This window comes from Pleurodeles waltl, chromosome 4_1, assembly GCF_031143425.1.
Source record: "Pleurodeles waltl isolate 20211129_DDA chromosome 4_1, aPleWal1.hap1.20221129, whole genome shotgun sequence".
NCBI lineage: Eukaryota > Metazoa > Chordata > Amphibia > Caudata > Salamandridae > Pleurodeles > Pleurodeles waltl.
The window spans coordinates 911,632,796-911,656,192 of record NC_090442.1 but is presented as its reverse complement, the minus strand read 5'-3'; the positions used below and the strand labels follow the sequence as shown (position 1 = coordinate 911,656,192).

General features: G+C 41.8%; 1 protein-coding gene across 2 annotated transcripts in view; it reads left to right on the top strand.

Annotated features, from left to right (window-relative positions):
- The window catches only part of RSBN1L (round spermatid basic protein 1 like), a 214,165-nt gene that overhangs the window by 121,468 nt on the left and 69,300 nt on the right, over positions 1–23,397 (top strand). For both annotated transcript variants that reach the window (XM_069229672.1, XM_069229673.1), the window contains exon 4: positions 19,823–19,960. In XM_069229672.1, the coding sequence (XP_069085773.1) occupies positions 19,823–19,960 (138 nt within the window). The remainder of the gene's footprint in view (positions 1–19,822; positions 19,961–23,397) is intronic.

The following is a 23,397-nucleotide window of genomic DNA, read 5'->3' as shown; positions in this document are numbered from 1 at the left end:
GTGCTGAGTTTTTTGGGTGTGGTGCAGGCCTGTCAAACAAATCATTATCTGGCGATGGTGAAGTGTACTATGGAGTGGTCCACCCAGTTGAGTTCCGAGGTGTGGTTGTATCGGATTCTGTTGCTGGACGTGAAGATGGAGTCCAGCATGTGTCCTGTTCTGTGCGTGAGGTCGATGACCAGTCTCCTCAGGACGTTGGTGGAGTTGGTGCAGATGGAGTCATCTAAGTAAAAGTTGAGGTCTCACAGGAAGGCGTAATGTTCGGAATCACTGTGTGTGGGGTGATGAAATTGGCAATGGCGTTGCTCAGTCCAGTGCGTGGTCCTGGCAGTCTATAGGTGAGGGTGCCTTTGGTGGTGGTGTTGGTGCGTAGCTGGAAGTTCATGTGTTCCATGATTGATGTGATCTTTTCGTCTGTGATGGTGCAGGTGATTGTGTCCTTTGTATGATGGTTATGCCGCCTCAATGTCTGTGCTGTCACAGTGTTGGGTCTTATAGCCGCTGGGTGTTGCTGTGGAGATGGCTGGGTTTGATGCAGGGGTGAGCTGCATCTCCGTAATGGTTACATCGGAGGCAGTGGAGGAGATGGTGTGGCAGATTTTTATGGCATGGTTGCAGAGTGATCTGGCGTTGAGCTGGAGGCATCTGAGTTGGTAAGGTGGGGTCTGGGTCGACACCGGTGGCAGATTCTTGGGTGGTGTCTTGCGAGGTCCAACGGAGGTGGTTGGTCCTGTTGTGAAGCTGAGGTGCCAGTGGAGATGGGTGGCTGGACCTTTTGTGAGGTGGGGCATTGCAAGGCAGCAGTTGTTGGGAACACAGTCCAGGGAGCGCAGAACGGCAGAAGAGCATTAGTGGGAGTCCGGAAGGACAGGGTTGCTGCTGATGGGCACGATCCAGGTGCAGACAGGCTTGCCTTTGGCACACCAGCGGCACGACCGCACTTCGGCATACATGAAATAGACCTGGTTAGGGGATGGGGTGTAGGGGAGGCGGGAAGCACAGGAAGCAGGACTTGGCGGACTGAGTAGCAAAGGTGGGAAGCAGTGGGGAGGCAGCCCTGGGAATAGGAATCTGGGCCTTAAAGCATGCGCTGGCTGGTGCCGTCAACTGCTCAGGCGCAATAGGTTGGCAGCAGGGGGGGAGCTGGAATCGGCCTGCTTGATTCTATGGCCATTTCAATTGAAAATGTGTTGTCTTTAATTGCAGTGCGCTACCTCACCATACATACTCCACACTAAACCACTCCACTTTATTGCACTCTGCTCCCCTCCACTCTACCTTATGCCACTCCATTATACTACACAACACTCCACTCCTCAAAACTCAACTCTGACATGCTACTCCCCACAACTTAAGACATGCCACTCCATACCCTTCCACTCTATGACCATTAACTCCACTCCAGCCTTTGCCACTCCACTCTAGTCTACAGCACTCCACCCCAATCCATACTACCCCTATCCACCACAGTCCACCTCACACCAATCTACCTCAATCCACTCCAAACTACCCCACTACAGGGCTCACAAAATCATAAAAATGTTACTAGACATGCAGGTCGAGTAACTTAAATAACCTACTCGACCTAACTGTAATGTACTTGACCCATAAACAGGTCTCAAATTGTGCGATCCTAGGCAAATAGTTTAGAGTCGCATTTCTGCAGTACAAAAAAACACTTTTGTTTAAGTAGACTACAGTTTGCTGCATACATCACAAGAATCTAGCCCACATACCCATGAGGTCTAGCCCACATAACCTATGATTTATTTTAGCTTACCAACAACATTGCCATCAGGACAGGAGTGTTTCTCAGTTTGTTTAAACACTCAATTTTAATAAAAATATTACTAAACCATGATGTGGGAACATATTGCCATACACACACACTAACCTTCCAAGAAATGTCCAAAAACCTCTCCACTAACTTGCAGCCTTACACTATATAGTGTATGAAGAATCTGTGAAAATTGGATTTCAGAAAACATCCTTTGCACATCAATATATAAAGTATTCTGATTTGTTTTCATCCTATTTAAATATTTTTTCATGCCACAGCAATATAAAAAAGGACTTACACAACGACTGAAATATATTTTGAAATGTTTGCACAGTTGACTTAGTCATGTAAATGTTGTGTTAGAAATAATCTGACACCCTATATCCTTTTATTTTACATTCTAAGCCGCAGGTCACACAGTTCACCTTACAAAGTCCTGGAACTCTGCAGTCAGAAGGAAAATTAATTGTAAGAAAAACTGACTTTTGACCTCTGTCTGTGAACACAGAGGGATGTGACATAAGAACAAGATTTAAAGACTTCTTTTATTGCCCCTCAACTTTTCAACTGAACAGAACACCTGTTCATTGTCAATTGGCCAGAAGGGACCAGTTCGTTTTTAAAAATAGCTCGACCTGATCAAATAAGACTCGCCAATGCAAGTGGTGGAGTGGATTTTTCAAGCCCTTTGCTACATTCAAATCTATCCCACTTCAATCTACAGCATTCCAGTCCACCCCACTCCAATCTACGCGCATCCACCACAGTCTATCCAACTCCTCTCCAGTGTACTCTTCTACCCCCACTCCAGTCTACCCCACTCAACTTCACAACAATCTACTTCACTCCAATCTGCTCCACTCTCGAATGCTCTCCAATCTACCACATTTCAGTCTACCCGACTCCAATCTACCCCACTGCACTCCAGCCTACCCCAACCCATCAGTCTACTCCATTCAAGTCTACTGCACCCTACTTCAGTCTGTCCCACTCCAGTCTACCCTACACAACTCCACTGCATTCAACCCACTCTACCCTCACTACAGTTGACCCCACTCTAATCCACTCTTCCTTACTCTACTCGACTTCTAGCCAGCAACTTTTACTTGAACAGCAGCCTCATTGGTGTACAGCATGGTTAAAACACATTACCAAAGCCAGTAGCTGTTGCATAGGTAAGACCTATTGACTTTGCTAGTGCTTGTTCTTCGTGACTGATTAAAGGAAATCAGAGCACTGCTTTTTCAGCAAAACCACAGACTACCTTTTTTTTTTTCGTACTTATCTACTAAGGCAGCCCTTCTTCCTGATACTTGAGGTGTATTTTGCTTCCAAGGGGCAGAGTATAGCCAGAAAATTCATATTTTTGCTTATCACTTTTTTTAGTGCCCTTTCATTTTTTTCCCATTACTTTCTGGTTTTAAGCCTTGTGTTTTTTAACTGTTTCCAGAAGTGCAGCCTATTCATGTTTTTTCCCCTTTTTATGAACACCTCTTTTTAAGAAAATATCTGCTTGTTTCTTTTGGTCACATGTGAGAAATGCAAGTAGTTACCATTGAATATTTTGTGCCAAATGGTCCATGGCGCAAGACAACCCAAGCCAGTGTATGAAAGAATGGTAGCAAAGTACCTCAGGACAAATATGGTGCTGCCCAGACACAATTATGAGGTTTTTCTTTTCAGGTGTGGGACAGGAACACACCAAGAGAAGACTAAGCATGATACAAGATTACCTTGTTTGTAAATTTGCAGCATCTTAAAGCCAACACAGCCTTGTATGTTTCTTACTTCTGTACTGCAACTCACACAATGGAGGGTAGCTGAAATAATCAAGACATAATCAAGGACGCAGACCATTTTTTATTTGTATTTCTTCCCCCCCCCCCCCCAACCCCCTCAGAATGGATCTGTTAGAGGCATGCATAATCACTGTCTGAACTGCAAACATACATTTCAGCACCCCTTCTAAATTATTAGGTTCTTCAAGAACTAGCAAATACATTAGAGGCAAGTACATAAAATAACTGGCAATTGAGATCTGATCTAGGACTCTGGGAGGCCAAAGGAGTATGGTTTCAATATGTACTGCAGTTTACCTGTTAACCCCTTCACTGCCAGGCCTTTTCCCCTCCTGTGCCGAACTTTTTTTGGCTATCTGGGGCAGTTCGCGCTTTGGCCCTCATGCGGTGCTAAAATCACCATCTTCCCAGCTTTCAGGAACAGGCAGACTTGAATCAGAAAACTACACCTTTTCAACATAATTTTGGCATTTTACTGGGACATCCCCCATTTTTACTATTTTTTTTGTGCTTTCAGCCTCCTTCCAGTTCGTGACAGAAATGGGTGTGAAACCAATGCTGGATCCCAGAAAGCTAAACATTTCTGAAAAGTAGACACAATTCTGAATTCAGCAAGGGGTAATTTGTGTAGATCCTACAGAAAATAACAGCTGAAATAAATTAAAAAAAATTAAAATTGAGATGAAAAAAACAGCTATTTTTTTTCCACGTTTTACCCTGTAACTTTTTCCTGCAATGGCATATTTTCAAAAAAATATACTGTTATGTCTGTTAGACTCTTCTGGTTGCGGGGATATATAGGGCGTGTAGGTTCATCAGAACTATAGGTACCCAGAGCCAATATAGGAGCTGCACCTTGCAACAGGTTTTCATTGTATACCGGGTATACAGCAATTAATTTGGTGAAATATAAAAAGTGAGAAATAGGTATCAAGAAAACATTTGTATTTCCAGAATGGGCACAAGATAAGGTGTTGAGAAGCAGTGGTTATTTGCACGTCTCTGAATTCCGGGGTGCCCTACTAGCATGTGAATTACAGGGCATTTCTCAAATAGAGGCACCACCTGCATTTTTTGGTCCTGGGCTCAGCAGCCATCTAGGGAAACCTACCAAACCCAGACATTTCTGAAAACTAGGCATCCGAGGGAGTCCAGGGATGTGACTTGTGTGGATCCCCTAATGTTTTCTTACCCAGAATCCTCAGAAAAACCTCAAATTTAGCACACAAAAAACCACTTTTTTCCCACATTTCTGTGTGGGATCACCGCACCGTGACAAATTTCCTACCACCCAACGTTCCCCCTCAGTCTCCCGGAAAAAATTATACCTCACTTGTGTAGGTGGGCCAATTGCTTGTGACAGGAAAGAGCCAAAAACATGTCAAAATTGAGGGGGAACCAAAGCGGATCCAAAAGGGCAGTTTCAAAAAAACATTTTTAGACTGACAAGTGCAGCAGAATTGTTATCGGTATAGATGAGACAATGCTGGGTGGTAGGGATTTTATGGATTCCTGCAGATTCCGTAAGGTTCCATCACAAAAATGTTGGAGGTTTGCAGGGCACTGTGGGTAAGAAAATGGTGCGGGGTGCCTGTGAAGCACACCACCCTGGAATCACCCAGATGTTTAGTTTTCAGATGTGTCTAGGTCTTGTGGATTTTTCTACATGGAAGCGTCCCAGTTGGGGCGAAGGCATAACCAGGCCCTTACTGGTTGGTATCCACCACCACCACCATTTTTTTAAATCTCCTGGCATCTAGTAGATCCCCCCCCCCAAGGAGTAGATCAGGGTAATTGCCCCATCTGCCCACTGGCAGAACAACTTTGGCATAATTTTTTTGGAGTGGGGGGTACGACCATAACACCACCCACTTATTTTGAAAAAAATAAATCTTCCCTGGCCTCTGGTGGGCTTTCTACCCCCCCCCAAACGAAACACACACACCAAACCCTGGTGCCTAAGTGGTTTGTGCCCCCCCACCCTCCAGGGGGCAGATCGGCCTAATAGAAATAGGCCGATCTGTCCCCAAGGAGGGCATAAATAGTCTGAATACAATTTGCCCCCTCACAGGGGAGCGACCCTTGCCTAAGGGGTCGCTCCCCATGTATAAAAAACAAAAGTAAACATAAAAATATATCCCTGGTGTCTAGGGGTTTCTTGTCTAAGGGGTTGCTACCTGTGCGTGAAATTTGCCTTAAAAAAAAAAAACTCCCTGTTGTCTAGTGGTTTCTGCCCTCCTTGCCTAAGGGGTCGCTCCGCACCTCTTAAAAAAAGGGGGGGTGGGGGGATTTTTTTTTGTTGCCCTGGCGCCTAGAGGCTTCCGCGCCACCAGGGGGCAGATAGGCCTAATAACAAAATTGCCCCCTGGGGAGTAACCCTTGCCCAAGGGGTCGCTCCCCTTATGCCAGTTTCGTTATTTGAAATAATCCCTGGTGCCTGGTGTCTCTGAGAGACTTCAAAGGGAAGGAAATTCCTTTTCTTCCCTTTGAAGCCTCTCAGGCCCCCAACACATGATTGGAATGAATGGGAGTTGGCCTCTGATGCAGTCAGCGCATGCAGGGATAGATAGATAGATAGGTAGATAGATAGGGAAGGAGTCTGTCTGGCCCTTCTGGTGAAGAGACTGCCCAGGAGGAGATGCCCAGTGTATCCTAAGACTTGAAGGAGATCTAGAGATTGCAGACTGCCTGAGATTAAGCTAGGAGCTACACATGCTGCAATGATCCAGGTATATAGAACTCTGACCACATTAAGCAGTTGTGCCAGCATTGGCTTGATTAGAGCTGCATATGCCTGCTTTAGCACAATTGGTAGCTGCATCTCCCATGGTTACTGCTTCAGCCCATTAGAACTTCAGTTACAGCCATGTGGCTATGTTTAGAGGTGTGGCAGTGTATGCAGAGACGCTGACCGTGCTGCCTTGCCCAACAGGGTGTGGGATTGTCATCACACTCCATGGGCCCCTCTGGCTGGAGTACAGTGAGGTGCTAGATCTTCTGCTATTTCCCATTACTCCATCAGTGGTAATGACTTTAAAGAAATGTGCACATTTGGCATTTGGGTGAAATTGAGACCGCACCTTATCCTGGGGCATGCCCTAACTACCGGGAAGTTGAGGGGGGACTAGCCATCAAAGGGGACTTGCATTAGCACACTGAGACTCAGTCTGTCCAGTGCCACAAGGGATTAGCACCATAAAACTCGGTGGATTTAGTGCCATAAGGATAAATAATCACCACGATCACTGCCCTGTATACCAAGTTAAACTGTGTAGTAGTTAGTACAGCAGTGTAATTAAAAGGTACAATATTTTCTTAAGACAAGCACTGGGCTTGACATTGATATTGTGTTTGTTGATTGGTGAGTTCCGAGCTTCTGCCTCTCGCTTATGTCACTTGCTTATGTCACTAAGGAACCTATGACTGCTCTCCGTGGCTACCCTGAGAGTCAAGTACGGAAAACGTTCTACTTGGCACATTTCAAGAGCCACAGTATGATCTAACCCAGAACACCATAAGCCAACATCCTCAACCACCTTGGCTGATGCCCACTAACATTTGCTTGCTATAGCTCCCCCGGTGTCTTAACATGCTGCTTACAGGAAAAGACAATGATAGTATTCCAGGAAATTTAAGCAATCATTTGAATGTGCGTTCTTTTTGTAGAATAAGTGACTGGGAAGCAGGGATTCCGTGTGGAGTCCATAGTCACGCTAATCAGTATACATATTTACATTTTTGTAGAGAAGTAACAATACATGCATGGGGCCTGAATTAGAATGATAGCTTGGGACTGCAGCTCTTGAATCAATCCAGAAAGACTACATTGGAAAATAGATTGTGTTAGCAGAGCCAGAATTATACCTTGGTGAATAAACCTTGGATGAAATACAAAGGGAGATCAGTATTGGCAAAACGTTTGTTTGCATTCAGTTATGAAAATTACTTGCTGTTCCTGTCTGTAGCCTGATCATTAGGTCGGGGGTGACTGCATAAATAGTGATGGGGCTGTTGCCCTGCTTATTCATGGGTTTTCTTTTCAGCTGTCCACGTTCCTCCTTATTAGCATCACTAAAAACTTTTGTAAAGCTGCATTTATCAATATGGCATCTGTGTTGCAGTTCCTTTCTCCCAGTAACCTTGTACAACATATATTAGTTACTCACAGGCCTCTATTGCCGACTAGAAAACTTTCCAGTCCATTTGTGGTTATCTAGTTCCTGTGCTACATAGGCCGTTCAAACATGCATCATAAGATGCATTTTGTGGGACAGGAGAATCCTTTGAGTGGCATGCTACTCGTGCACGGTGCGGAAAGTAAAGTTTGCACGCCTGCACACAGCTGAAAGGGTAGCGTTGAGCACATCTGTTGAAACCTGGACCTAGGTTGCTATAGCACTACACTTTAATTCCCACTGTGCATTTAATTGCATTATATTTGGAGAATTTCTATAACTGTTTTGACAGTAAGCTAACGATAAACTAATTTCTAAATACTCACTAGTGGTTCAGATGGACAAGCTTCCAAAAATTGGGATTGTCACTATATGATTAACCTGTAGTATAATGGCCATTATATCATATTATCATGCATACAGTACTATATTTCGAGAAGAAAGTGTTCCAGTGATAGTCCATTTTTCTTTCCAAGATTGACTTTCAAGTACTAGCAAAGAAACTTTGTATAATTAAATGTTTGCTACAGTGACGTAACGCAGAATCAGATACATTTGTGAAAGCCATTTGTTTATATTGAGGTAGCCACATATCGCGGAATCCCTCATAGACTGAAGTGTAATTCAGCTTATGTTAATGAGCTTCCACTAGAGTGAGTGAGTACATTTGTTAGGTCAGTGGTCTTGGTATCACAACAATATGATGATAGCAAATGATTAGTAGAGACCTAGTGTGGTACTAAGCAAATACAGTGTTGATTTAGCATATTTGGGAGTTGGGTTCTAGTTTGACTGATTGTGAAGCTATGCTGGTACTTGTATTACTTCATCTTCCTCCTGGTTACTCATTTATAGAAATCCCACCCTCAAAAAAAAAAACAAAAAAAAAAAAAAAAAAAAACAGAATATCAGATCTTTTACAGACACATTAACTAATGCTATCCGCCATCACAGTAACCTATAACCACCCCTGCATATTGGAAGACCTTAACATCTAGTCTCACCAATCCGTCCTTGCCCAGTCAAGACCCGTTTTGGCTAATGTGAAGGTCCTCATCCTAGTTCAGCTGGTGATAGACTCGACATGTGCATTCTGACACTGCTGGGATGTAATCTTGTCACAATAACTGAAAACTGTCCGAACTGCATTCAATCAGGTGCCTTGACATTGTAGGTGGGAACAACATACTCTGATCTCTAAATTTGCATCTGCCCACACAAAGAATCCACCCTTGATCTCCGTTTGGGGTGATTTAAAAATGATCAGCAGACCTTGTGCTTCTAGTTTATTGTTCGTTCCTGTCCTGCAATTGTTACTAGTATTGATGAGAAAGAATACATTATTCATTAGCATTCAGATTGGGGACTAAAGCATGAAGGTTGTGCATACAACATAATTCCCTTGTTTAAAAAAAATTATAAAATCTACCCCTGAGTACTAAATTCTTTTGCTGAAAATACTGACGTTAGTGGGTACGCTCTTGATAAAAGAAACCACTTAATATACTTTAACTTTGGTGATGATAGAGTGGGGTATTTGAAATAAAGGACGGTTAAACTTGGAGCACGACCATAAAGGAACAGTTGACCGTAATGCTAAGCGCACAGCTCAAAAGCTTAGTGACTTGCTTAATATTTATCTTTATAGACTACATTAAAGTTAGCCATGCTTCACAGACGATTCCCTTACCAACTCTTGTCTGACCTTGGTAAGATTATCAACAAATTCCTTGGTGGATTCAAAACCCAGAATTATACTTTAGTCTACACATAAACAAAGTAGAGGGGGAATGGTGTTTGTAAGGATTCCTAATTAATATAATTATTAAACTACATTTGTGGGAACATTACTTGAATAGTTTCAAAAGCACACTTCTCCGAAATTTGAAAGATTGCAACGAGAGAGAAGGCCAGGGCCATCCTAAGGTACACCCTATCAAAGTCTAAACAAGCATTTGCACTGGGTCTCGCGTTTGCTCAAATTAGAGCTACTAGCGTTGTAAATTCCTAACTGGATTTTTCTTACCACTTAAATTGAAAATGAAAAGTAAAACAGTTGACAAAAGCAAGCCAATTCAAAGCTCCATTGCTGCCATGAGTATGAGCGCAAAGGAGAGACAAAAAGGAGTTTGCTCGTAGTCAAACATATCGGCAATCATGCAATAATCCATGTAACGGGCATTATTCAAGGCGATAACAAAACCGCCCCGAGGAGGGATAAAAGTAAAGCATTTACCAATGATGATAAAGGATTTTTGAAAGGCAAACCCATGAATGAGTGAGTGTGATGGGCGTGCAGTGGGCATGGCTAAAAACTCACAATATTTAAAGCAAACTTTTCTCACAATATTATTGTGGACACATTGGAAACCATTTTAAAAAACGGAATGGAAGAACGCGCAAAACATACTTGAATGCAGACCCCTAATCCACCTTTCAGATGTCCTAAAGGGTGCAACTTCTGGGAAGAATTGAAACGTGTAGTAAGCTCGATATTTGAAATCCCAAAACAGTTATGGACACGCATAAGTATCTGTACCTTTTATGCCATAATTATTTGAAACTAGTCTGACTTACCTCTGCTCACTTTAGCTATTAACAAGGGCCACTGGAATTATGCGACTCTGCAGATGCATATTTTTTTTGCATATTTATTGATTTACCACATAGTCTATCGTCTGCATAATATGGAGATCGTAACAAATTTGCACTTACTTCAAAGAGATGATGTGGCGACGTGTTCCCATGCAGTGGAAGCCCTTTCACAAAATTTGTCCAGTCCTATTTCAGTTGCTAAATGCTGCATTAGGTTGTTAAACAAGAACCTAGTCAAAATCTTTGCCCAGACCGTATTACTAAGTGTAACAATGACAAAATAATAAAGAAGTAATCTCACAAAATGTGACGCAAGATGCTGCATAATGTTCCTTTGCTTGCTGCATAATGTTCCTTTGCTTGCTGCATTATTTAGTCAACCCTGCCTCATATCTTTGTCTCCCCTGCTGCATAATTCCTGCGACCCTGACCATAACTACCAAAACAGTTGTTTAGAACTTAAACCACAACAGACAGTTATGTTACGCATCATGGACTTAGATTGCTGATTCCCGAAGATGTGATAACTTACAAATTAGCATTCATGCATATTTGTAAAGAATAGTCTGAAACTGAGGGATGTGCTTCACTGCTACTCATAGAAATAAAAAATGCCATGGACCCAAGAAAAGGATGAACCACACTGGCATCACGCACACCTCATAGGCTAGTAACCAATGTCTTCACCTGCCTTTTTACTTTTTCTTTTCTCCATTCTATTTGTTGTTTGTTAGCTTTATTCTTATTTCTTCACCATCACCACCCCCTTCTATACACTAATACATCAGATAAGTCATATGTGGCCTTTGTATGTTATTAAATAACCATTCTTCATAAGCGTGCTCAACAATTATTTTCATCAAGAAATATTTCTTGCCACAATGACTTGTGCACAAGTCGTATTTTTATTTTATTTCTGTTAACATTGCTTTCACACCACCTTTAATAACTTTATGTTCGATGGCATGTGTAGCTGCAGATACACATGCTGTGCACATCTTGGGCTCGGAGTGTTACAAGTTGTTTTTCTTCGAAGAAGTCTTTTCGAGTCACCAGACCGAGGGACTGCTCCCATTTCGACTCCATTGCGCATGGGCGTCGACTCCATCTTAGATTGTTTTTTTTCCGCCATCGGGTTCGGACGTGTTCCTTTTCGCTCCGGGTTTCGGGTCGGAAAGTTAGTTAGAATCTCAGAAAAATCGTCGGTATTGTTTGCGTTCGGTATCGGGTTAGTTACAACAGATCGACACCGAATTAAGAAGAGCTCCGGTGGCCCTTTGGGTTTTTTTTCGATCCCCGTCGGGGCCTGGTTGGCCCGGCCACGTGTCTCTTCAAGGCTGATGGAACGGACCCCATTCCGCTTCTGTCCAAAATGCCATAACAAGTATCCATATACAGATCAACACCTAGTCTGTAACTTGTGTTTGTCACCAGAACACAAGGAGGATACTTGTGAGGCCTGTCGAGCGTTTCTGTCCAGGAAGACACTCAGGGACCGAAGGGCCAGAAGACTGCAAATGGCGTCGGCGCCGACAGGACACGGGTGTTTCGAGGAGGAGGAAGAAACATTCTCCACCCAGGAATCGGACTCGGAGGAGATCGATCCCGAAGAAACGCCAAAAACCGTGAGTAAGACGTCAAAGCAGAGAACTCATGAGAAGATCACTAAAGCCCAGGGGACGCCACCGCCAACAGGCCATGGCGTAACCCGAAAATTAGGTGACCGTCCATTGGCACCGAAAAAGGGCGAGCTGGTGTCGAAGTCATCCGACCCCGGTCGAGATACCGGCACACAGCAATCTCGGGCCCGAGATAGTGGCTCCGAGAAGATTCGGCATCGAGACAGCGGCACCGAAATGGGTCGGCATCGAGAAGGCACGACACCGAAAGTAAAAAAGGTTTCGTCCGAGCCGAAAAAGGCAGCCGAAAAGGTTTCGGTACCGAAACATCCGGCCTCGGAACCGAAAAGAAGTTCCTATTCAGAGGAACAAGGACTGTCCTCACAAATGAAGACACACAGATTTGAACAAGAATTAGAGACAATAGAGCCAGATCACACACAAAGGTGGCTCTTTATTCAAAAAGATACGGGGAAGATCAGCACTCTTCCTCCAATCAAAATGAAACGTAAACTTGCCTTCCAAGACAATGACAAACAGCCACACGCAAAGGTGGCTAAACAAGTAACACCACCACCATCCCCACATCACTCTCCGCCACCATCACCTGTAGCCACTCCACCAATGATGCAATCCCCAACTCATACGGGAATGAGTCAAGATGACCCTGACGCATGGGACCTTTATGACGCACCAGTGTCCGATAATAGCCCTGAATGCTATCCAGCAAGACCATCGCCACCAGAGGATAGTACAGGCTACACTCAAGTGGTATCGAGAGCTGCAGCATTTCACAATGTCAGCCTTCATTCAGAACCCATTGAAGACAACTTTCTTTTTAATACACTGTCGTCGACACACAGTCAATATCAAAGTCTTCCGATGTTACCCGGAATGCTCAAACACTCCAAACAAGTGTTTGAAGAGCCTGTCAAGGGGAGACCCATTACTCTAAGAGTAGACAAAAAATATAAACAGACCCAGTGCACATCACACAACAGCTAACACCAGACTGTTGTAGTGGGAGCAGCGCGTAAGAGAGCCAACTCACATTCTTCAGGAGATGCACCACCTCCAGATAAAGAAATTAGAAAATTCAAAGCTGCAGGCAAAAGGGTGGCGGCACAGGCGGCAAACCAGTGGCGCATTGCAAATTCCCAAGCTTTGTTAGCCAGATATGATAGGGCCCATTGGGATGAAATGCAACACTTTATTGAACATTTACCAAAAGAGTTCCAAAAAAGAGCGCAGCAAGTGGTAGAAGAGGGACAGAGTATCTCTAATAATCAGATACGGTCAGCAATGTATGCTGCAGACACAGCTGCTAGAACTGTCAACACAGCAGTAACAATAAGGAAACATGCATGGCTGCGTACATCAGGATTTAAACCAGAGATACAGCAAGCTGTGCTAAATATGCCATTCATCGGACAGCAGTTGTTTGGGCTGGAGGTGGACACTGCGATAGAAAAACTTAAAGACTGAGACGGCCAAAGCCATGGGCGCACTACTCCCCGCAGAGTCACATTTCGAAAGACACAATTTCGAGGGGGGTTTCGAGGGCAGACCACAGAAGCCACAACCTCACAAACAAAGCCCACTTACCAGAGCCAGTATCAGCGGGGAGGTTTTCGGGGACAATATAGAGGAGGACAATTTAAAAAAAATAGAGGAAAATTCCAAAGTCTCAAAACTCCTCCAAACAAACAGTGACTTCAAGGTCACAAATCCCCAACACATAACACCTGTGGGGGGGGGGGGGGGGAGACTAACCAAGTTTTACACACATTGGGAGGAAATAACAACAGACACTTGGGTCTTAGCAATTATCCAGCATGGTTATTGCATAGAATTTCACAAATTCTCTCCAGACGTCCCACCGAAAACACACAGAATGTCAAAACAACATATAGATCTTCTAGGACTAGAAGTTCAAGCATTGCTACACAAAGAAGCAATAGAATTAGTACCAAAACAACAATTAAACACAGGAGTTTACTCACTGTACTTTCTGATACCCAAAAAAGACAAAACTCTCAGACCTATACTAGATCTCAGAACATTAAATACCTACATCAGATCAGACCACTTTCATATGGTTACCTTACAAGACGTAATCCCACTGCTCAAACAACAAGACTACATGACAACACTAGACTTAAAGGATGCATATTTCCATATACCAATACATCCTTCACACAGAAAGTACCTAAGGTTTGTATTCCAAGGGATACATTACCAATTCAAAGTGTTGCCATTCGGAATAACAACTGCGCCAAGAGTTTTTACAAAATGCCTGGCAGTAGTAGCTGCACATATCAGAAGGCAGCAAATATATGTGTTCCCGTACATGGACGATTGGTTAATCAAAACCAACACGCTAAAACGGTGTTCACAACACACAAAATATGTCATAGAAATCCTACACAAACTAGGTTTCTCAATCAACTACGCAAAGTCACACCTTCTGCCGTGTCAAACACAGCAATACTTGGGAGCAACAATCAACACAGCAAAAGGGATTGCCACTCCAAGTCCACAAAGAGTTCAAACATTTCACAATGTAATATAGGCCATGTATCCAAAACAAAAGATACAAGTCAAAATAGTAATGAAACTACTAGGCATGATGTCTTCATGCATAGCCATTGTCCCAAATGCAAGGTTGCACATGCGGCCCTTACAACAGTGCCTAGCATCACAATGGTCACAAGCACAGGGTCAGCTTCTAGATCTGGTGTTGATAGACCGCCAAACATACATCTCGCTTCAATGGTGGAACAGTATAAATTTAAACCAAGGGCGGCCTTTCCAAGACCCAGTGCCACAATACGTGATAACAACAGATGCATCCATGACAGGGTGGGGAGCACACCTCAATCAGCACAGCATCCAAGGACAATGGGACATACAGCAAAGACAGTTTCACATAAATCATTTAGAACTGTTAGCGGTATTTCTAGCGCTGAAAGCATTTCAACCCATAATAACCCACAAATACATTCTTGTCAAAACAGACAACATGACAACAATGTATTACCTAAACAAACAGGGCGGGACACACTCGACACAGTTGTGTCTCCTGACACAGAAAATATGGCATTGGGCGATTCACAACCTCATTCACCTAATAGCACAATTTATTCCAGGAATTCAGAATCAGTTAGCAGACAATCTCTCGGGATCTCCAACAGATCCACGAATGGGAGATTCACCCCCAAATACTGAACACTTACTTCCGAATTTGGGGAACACCACAAATAGATCTATTTGCAACAAAGGAAAACTCAAAATGCCAAAACTTCGCATCCAGGTACCCACAACATCAGTCTCAGGGCAATGCGCTATGGATGAACTGGTCAGGGATATTTGCGTACGCTTTTCCCTCTCTCCCACTCCTTCCATATCTAGTAAACAAGTTGAGTCAAAACAAACTCAAACTCATACTAATAGCACCAACATGGGCAAGACAACCTTGGTACACAACACTACTACACCTTTCAGTAGTACCTCATGTCAAACTACCAAACAGACCAGATCTGTTAACACAACACAAACGACAAATCAGACATCCAAATCCAGCATCGCTGAATCTAGCAATTTGGCTCCTGAAATCCTAGAATTCGGACACTTAGACCTCACACAAGAATGTATGGAGGTCATAAGACAAGCTAGGAAGCCTACCACTAGACACTGCTATGCAAATAAGTGGAAAAGATTTGTTTATTACTGCCATAATAATCAAATTCAACCCTTACACGCATCTGCAAAAGATATAGTAGGATACTTACTACATTTGCAAAAGTCAAAACTAGCTTTCTCTTCCATAAAAATACATCTTACTGCAATTTCAGCTTACCTGCAATTACGCACTCAACTTCATTATTTAGGATACCAGTCATAAAAGCATTTATGGAAGGCCTAAAGAGAATTATACCACCAAGAACACCACCAGTTCCTTCTTGGAACCTCAACATTGTCTTAACACGACTCATGGGTCCACCTTTTGAGCCCATGCACTCTTGTGAAATGCAATACTTAACGTGGAAAGTTGCATTTTTAATTGCCATCACATCTCTAAGAAGAGTGAGTGAAATTCGAGCATTTACCATACAAGAACCATTTATTCAAATACACAAAAATAAAGTAGTTCTACGGACAAATCCTAAATTTTTACTAAAAGTAATCTCACCGTTCCACTTGAATCTAACAGTAGAATTACCAGTGTTCTTCCCACAGCCAGATTCGGTAGCTAAAAGAGCACTACATATATTAGACATCAAAAGAGCACTAATGTACTACATTGACAGAACAAAACTAATTAGAAAAACAAAACAACTATTTATTGCCTTTCAAAAACCTCATACAGGAAATCCAATTTCAAAACAAGGCATTGCTAGATGGATAGTTAAGTGCATTCAAACCTGCTATCTTAAAGCTAAAAGAGAGCTGCCTATTACACCAAAGGCACACTCAACCAGAAAGAAAGGTGCTACCATGGCCTTTCTAGGAAATATTCCAATGAACGAAATATGTAAGGCAGCAACATGGTCTACGCCTCATACATTTACCAAGCACTACTGTGTAGATGTGTTAACTTCACAACAAGCCACAGTAGGTCAAGCGGTACTACGAACATTGTTTCAAACAACTTCAACTCCTACAGGCTGAACCACCGCTTTTGGGGAGATAACTGCTTACTAGTCTATGCACAGCATGTGTATCTGCAGCTACACATGCCATCGAACGGAAAATGTCACTTACCCAGTGTACATCTGTTCGTGGCATTAGTCGCTGCAGATTCACATGCGCCCACCTGCCTCCCCGGGAGACTGTAGCCGTTTTAGAAGTTGATTTTGAACATTTGTAAATTTGTAAATATATTACTTTAAACTTCATTATGTACATACGTAGTCACTCCATTGCATAGGCACTATTACTAGCATACACAACTCCTACCTCACCCTCTGCGGGGAAAACAATCTAAGATGGAGTCGACGCCCATGCGCAATGGAGTCGAAATAGGAGGAGTCCCTCGGTCTCGTGACTCGAAAAGACTTCTTCGAAGAAAAACAACTTGTAACACTCCGAGCCCAAGATGTGCACAGCATGTGAATCTGCAGCGACTAATGCCACGAACAGATGTACACTGGGTAAGTGACATTTTCCTTCCTTTGCATTTCATTCTGTAAAATTAAATCGGGGGGGGGGGAACCTACTTCTAATGGCATACTTTAATCGGAAAATTATGGATTTTAGCCTGGTGCTTGTTAAATGCCCCATAGAGGTCAACATTGAAAGAGTTAATAGCTTTGAGTCTGAAATTTAAAGTTGTACCACAAAATATCACCCCAAAAATATCATTCATGCATGCATTAGGAAACTTTTCTCTTAAAATAAAGGAAGATAATTAGACCCACTATGCCTTAGACTCGGTGTCTAACATACCTCAGGCACCATCAGGCTTGACATTAATGTGACGCATGGAAGGATTACGGATAGTTATGGGATGGTTATTGAGTGATTCTCTGTCAGAAATGTATTTTATGTCCAGTTAGGTGACTAGAGTAGTTAAGCCCAAAACGTATCTGATGCACAAACCTTCTGTATGATGTACAAACGTGCTTCTTGCGCAACAGGTGTGCCATTCTGCAGTGGTGAAGCTAACTCATGCCTTTGTTGTCCAGAATACCAGAACTGAATAAAGATAATTTAACTACTCATGCTAGTGTTAGTTTAGTGACACCAAGAGGATAGCGTAAATGCATAGTGCGCTACAGGATTCTTCTTAAGGAAGCTGATGCTGAGCCATGCTCATCAAGTGTTAGTGTCTGGTATAGTAGGCCTGAAGAGAGTAACAGAATAGCTGTTGTGAGGGGAGGAGAATAGTCAAGTCCGGCTACTCTAGTTGGACAACACATTGTTAAATGTACAGCGCTCCTGTTTATGCATGTGTAGCCGTCAGGAGAGAAAGATATTGAGAGCATTTTACAGTATTTAGACTACAAGCACAAGCAGACTGATGTTGTTCAAGAGGGGCATTTGGTATTAAACGCATTGATCAAGGCATCATTCTGTGTGGCAAATAAACTTAGTCAGTTGGCCTAAAGCATGGATAAATTGAAAGTACATATGAGAACATTTGAACAATATATGTATTGTACTTGCATTACTGCACTGGGTAAGAAAACGTCAGAATTTAACATAAGACATTCCTATAAAACACACAAAGATTTAGTTGTGTTAATAGAGCATCTTAAATTCATCTCTAAGCCAGTGACTGCCTACAATGTAAATTAAACTAATGAGTTAACAATGTTTCTCGTTAACTCACATCTGACCTGAGAAAATTATATGCACACACTTGATGCACTTGATTTTAAAGTCTTTAGTGTTTTAACTTGATTTTACCAATGTGTTTTAGGTAGACTAAAACATTAATTCCAGGCTTATTAGTTCACATTGGATTGTGAATTGTGTTCAGGTAAGTTATTCAGTAGTTCACAAAACACTAGATGTGTGACAGCTGCCACTGTAGCTTTTATCGGTAACATGGCTTTCCGATATATGCCGAACTGCAACATGGTAGAAAGTACACGTTAACCAAGCATTACTGTTTGAATATCGGGCACCACCAGCGTCAGTAGTACGGCACACAATGCTAAAAATGTTAATACCCAGCATTCACATCCACCTTCATGAAGGAAAATTACTGCTATGCAATCAGTGCGCAGCATATAAATGTGTAATAGTTTTTCATATTACGATGTAACAGTAGTTTTGCAGCTATTACAGAGTAGCATGTGACATGTTTCCTCAGGGAAATTGACAAATTATTTATTGCAGATGATCCCATTACACCCACTACTTCATACCTAACTCAGTGCTTGGCTAAAAAATTAAATCTTTAGATGTTTCAAAGTTGTGTGGCACAGTGGGTTTTGGGTTGACATGTCTGTCATTCCAGCTAGCCCTGTTGTTGATGCTCATAAAGTAAATAAGATGTTTTCAGACTCACCATTAAAAATTGGGATTATGTGCAGGCTGGAGCAAGAAAATTAGTAATGGTCTGATCATTCTGAAGCAATGAACTGGATAGGTCAACGCATTATACAATTGTGATCAAACTAAGCTAACCTAAATGTGAAAAAAGACTAAGGCTGCATCTTTGATTTTCCCAAAATGTGTTAAATGGAGAACTCTAAGGAAGCTAGATGGGCTGTTGTATTAGTTTGTTAGGAATTACACGTAGGGTGGATATTTCTGTGCAGACAATAGTAATACTTACAGCCTCCTTTTAATTGGTAATACATTTGGGTTGTTTTAAAAAAAGGATGTTGGCCTATGTAACTATGATAATTCTAATAGTAATGCAGGTACTCTAGTCTAGAGTCTCTGTGCTATTGCAGTGTAAAGCCTTGATAGTAGATCAACTTTAGCTGCATGTTTAAAAAGCAGATGGTTTTGTTCCAGGAGGATTGACTAACATATGTTGTGGGTGCGTGGGAGTTGGATCAAAACCGTGACTGGGCCTTATTAGAAGAGGGGTACCTACATTAATTGTTTTAATAAAACAGTTCGACTAGATGGCACAGTTTTCCCATTAGTGGATTACCGGAGAACGAGAGAGCATGTGGGCTAAAAACAGCAGTTATAACTAGTAGGTAAATTTTCGTTTTTGAGTAGTATTGCATTTAAAAATATAAAAAAAATTGAAATAATGAAATTTACGATTGAATTTGCAATAGTGTCTGGTTAGTCTCTGGAAAAATGTTTATTGTTGGAAGCAAAATACACAATAGACTAATGTATCCAATTGTTTTAACTTTAACGTTTGATTGTTCACTCATTTAGGTAAAAAGAACATATTCCCATGGTACATATAGAGCTGGTGCAATGCGACAAATAAGTTTGGTTGGAGCGGTGGATGAGGAAGTCGGGGATTATTTTCCAGAGTTTCTTGACATGTTGGAAGAATCCCCTTTTTTAAAGGTAGGTGTGTATTTTCTTAGATATTTTCTTGGATATCCACATATGTACATTTTTTGTTTATGGTGACATTTTTCCAGTTTTTTTGTTTTTAATCAATAATAAATACCTTTTGCCCAGTTTAACAGATGTGTACAAGACTTTCAAAGCAAAGTGTATGCTATCCTTAGATTAAAGAAAAAAATCTGAAGTTTGGTATTGGGTGTTGATGCTATATGGACTTGTAAAAGTTGTATTTTCCATTCAAACTATGGGACGTTTGGTGTAAATCCATTGAATATCAAACAAGAACATCTTGTTGTGCCTCAGAACTGATAATGTAATGGTTCTTATGCTGATGATGGGTTGGCCCGAAGGAAGTCTGAAGTGGACATTCTGTAGCCAGTAGGACTCGAGAAGAGAAAGGAGTTCAATGACTACTACAACCTTATGGTTGAAGATGTTTCCCACAGATGGTTCAAACCCCTCAATAGCAACCACAGCAACAGGACAGACAGCCTTTCCACTAAAGAAGAACCTCGAAAGACATTGGAGGCCAGCCAACATTAGCTGCCACAGGAAAACCTCTACAGAAACCATGAGACTTTAATTCCTTTCTCTGTCACGCCAGTGGGTACAAGTTTTTCAAACCATCTACAACTGGTCAAATAGGCCTTGAATATCGTTCAGAGTGGATGTTTTCCAAAGTTCAAACCTCCTCCACCTACTGCACCAAAGAAGAAATCTTTCTAACGTAGTCAAGACTTGTTTTGTTAGGAAGTGAACATCTTAATTAAAAATAACGCAGCAGAGGAAATGCTTTCTTAGCAAAAAGGAGCAGTTAATTATCTCTGTTATTTGGTAGTTCAAAAGAAAGGACTAAAGCGAGAATTCTGTCCCATTCGCAATCTTATCACTCATAAACAAATGGAAAACAGATTCATTCAGAAAGTTGGTTTTACACTAGATCTATCCCCGGTTACTTCAGTGGGGATTGGATGTGCGCAGTAGTTCTTCAAGACCCATATTTGCACATTCTGTCAATAAGTAATAACAAGTTTCAAAAAGTTGTGGTAGGAAAATATTATTTAGATTTTAAAGTCTTACCTTTTGGCCTGTGGTCAGCACATTGGGTTTTTAAATTGTATGGCAGTAGTAGGTAGATTCTTATCTCTGAAAATCAAAAATCTTATACCCTTACATGGAGGATTGGTTAATAAAGGCATCCTCTCCAGACGTAATAAATAAACACTTCCAATTAGCAGTGAACATCTTAAAAAGCCTGGGGTTAAGAATCAGTTTTCAAAAGGAAATTACTTAAGTGCAAATTATTCACTACTTAGGGATGACATTATACACCCTTGTTGCAAAAGTGTATCCTTTGGAGGAAAGGCGCAATTCTATCCAACAGAATTGTTGCTGTCTGAAGAAAGCACACCATCCAACAGCTCTACCTACATATATCATCATTTCTGCATTTTCCTAATTCTTAATGCCAGACTACATACAGCAGTGTTTAGAAAACAAATAGAAAGCTGGAAGAAGTTATTATTCCAAGAAGCACTTTAAATCTTCCAGTGCAGGCATCAAGATACCAACCTCCTGAATGGAGTATCCTTCAGTGGGGTCATTCTGCCACAGACCATAGTGACAAATGCATAATGACTAAGATGGGGTGCATACATGTACCACCTACAGTTACAGGGGACATGATAAAGAGGGAGACATCCTACCAGATCAACTTATTGGCGTTAAGAGGTGGCCCTCTAGCTTTGAAATCTCTCTTCCTATTATTCATGAAAAGCAGAGGGGACCCAGCTCAAGACCATTTCCCCTGGAAGCCCAAACCATTTAGAAATGGCTGTCGGAGAGTGGATTGAGGACTACTGCAATGCACCTTCCAGGGTTAAAAACACACAGATACCCTAAGTCAACTGGTACAAGAAAATCAGGATTGTATCCTCAGTTAAGAAGTATTATAAAGCGTCTTTAAAGTATGGGACAATCCACAGGTATATCTATTTTCAGGCACCAACAACAGAAAATTCTCAAACATCTATCCAAGACACTACTATTTAAGGTCCATGAGGAGTGCCCTACTGATCAGCTGGTCAAGGACATTTCTCTTTTTCGCCCAATCCCACTGATTCCAACAGTGTTGATTAAGCTCCAATACTTCGGAGGGAGAATAGTTCTTGTAGCCAAGGAATGGGTGTGACAATGGTGGTTAACAGATAGTCTTTACCTATCAGAAATACGACACAAAGCTGCTTTGTAGAGTGGACTTTTGCTACAAGCTTAGATCCAGACCTTGCAAATCCAAACTGTGATCGTTGAGTGGTTTGGCTCCTGAATTCCAGAAAGAACACTTGAATCTCTCACGAGATTGTATGGACGTTTTGAAAGAGTTAAAAAGACCTTACTTATGCATTTGATTGGAAGGAATTCTACATCTGGTGTTTAAAGAATGCCTCTAATCCTATTAGGAGCCTAGAGGAGGTGGTTATTCCATAATGTCATAGCTGTGGCTTGTGTGTGTAGAGCCATTGAAATCCAGACCTTATGTTCACACAATCCTTACACGGTTTTTCAAAAGAACAGTGTTTTAATGAGGACCCCCCCTACCCTTCCTTCCAAAGGCAATTTTGGATCTCCATGCGAATCTATCAATTTCCTTCCCAACTTTCTTCTCAAACCCTTCCACTGCAGCAGAAAGGGCTCTTCACTCCCTAGATGTCAAAACGATGCTGACATTCTCTTTAGACAAAACAGGAGAAATCGGACAAACTGACCATCTATTCATAAACTATGGCCCAAAAAGAACTGGTCTTTCCAATTCAAAGCTGTCTATTTGTAGATGGATAGTTTCTTGCATTACATTCTGTTACTAGTAAGTGAATAAACCATAAAGTCTAATGTTCATTCAAATAGAGGAGAAGCAGCTACAGTGGCTGTCTTAAGAAGTGTGCCCATTTCAGAGATTTGTCAACCTGCTATGTGGAAATCAATAGATATATTTACCTGACACTATTTTTGGGATTCACACAGTCAGTGCCCAAGTGTGACAGACCTCTTTTTGGGGTATGATTTAGAGCTGCTTTGTTTTTTCTTGTCCTCTAGTTCAGTGTTATGAGCTTGCTATTCTATTTAGTGCTTATGACTATTGATAAGGATCAGCTGGAAAAGAACTAGGTTTGGAAGAAACTTTTCAACTCAAACTGGCGAATGAATTTATATCTAATCACAAAACAAGCCTATTTTAATTAAAGATCTACCTTTGACGAGTCAGATGATTTCTGGTGTGTGCCTCGTACTCTGTATCTCCGATCCTGAACTAGGAGAGTGTCCAATATCAAAGATACCATGAGCCACTTCTCGATTGCCTCTCTGCCAACCTGTTGGTTCATAAGCTACTGGGACTCCAAGCGTAATGTATAGCAGTTAAATACCACTGTAAATCT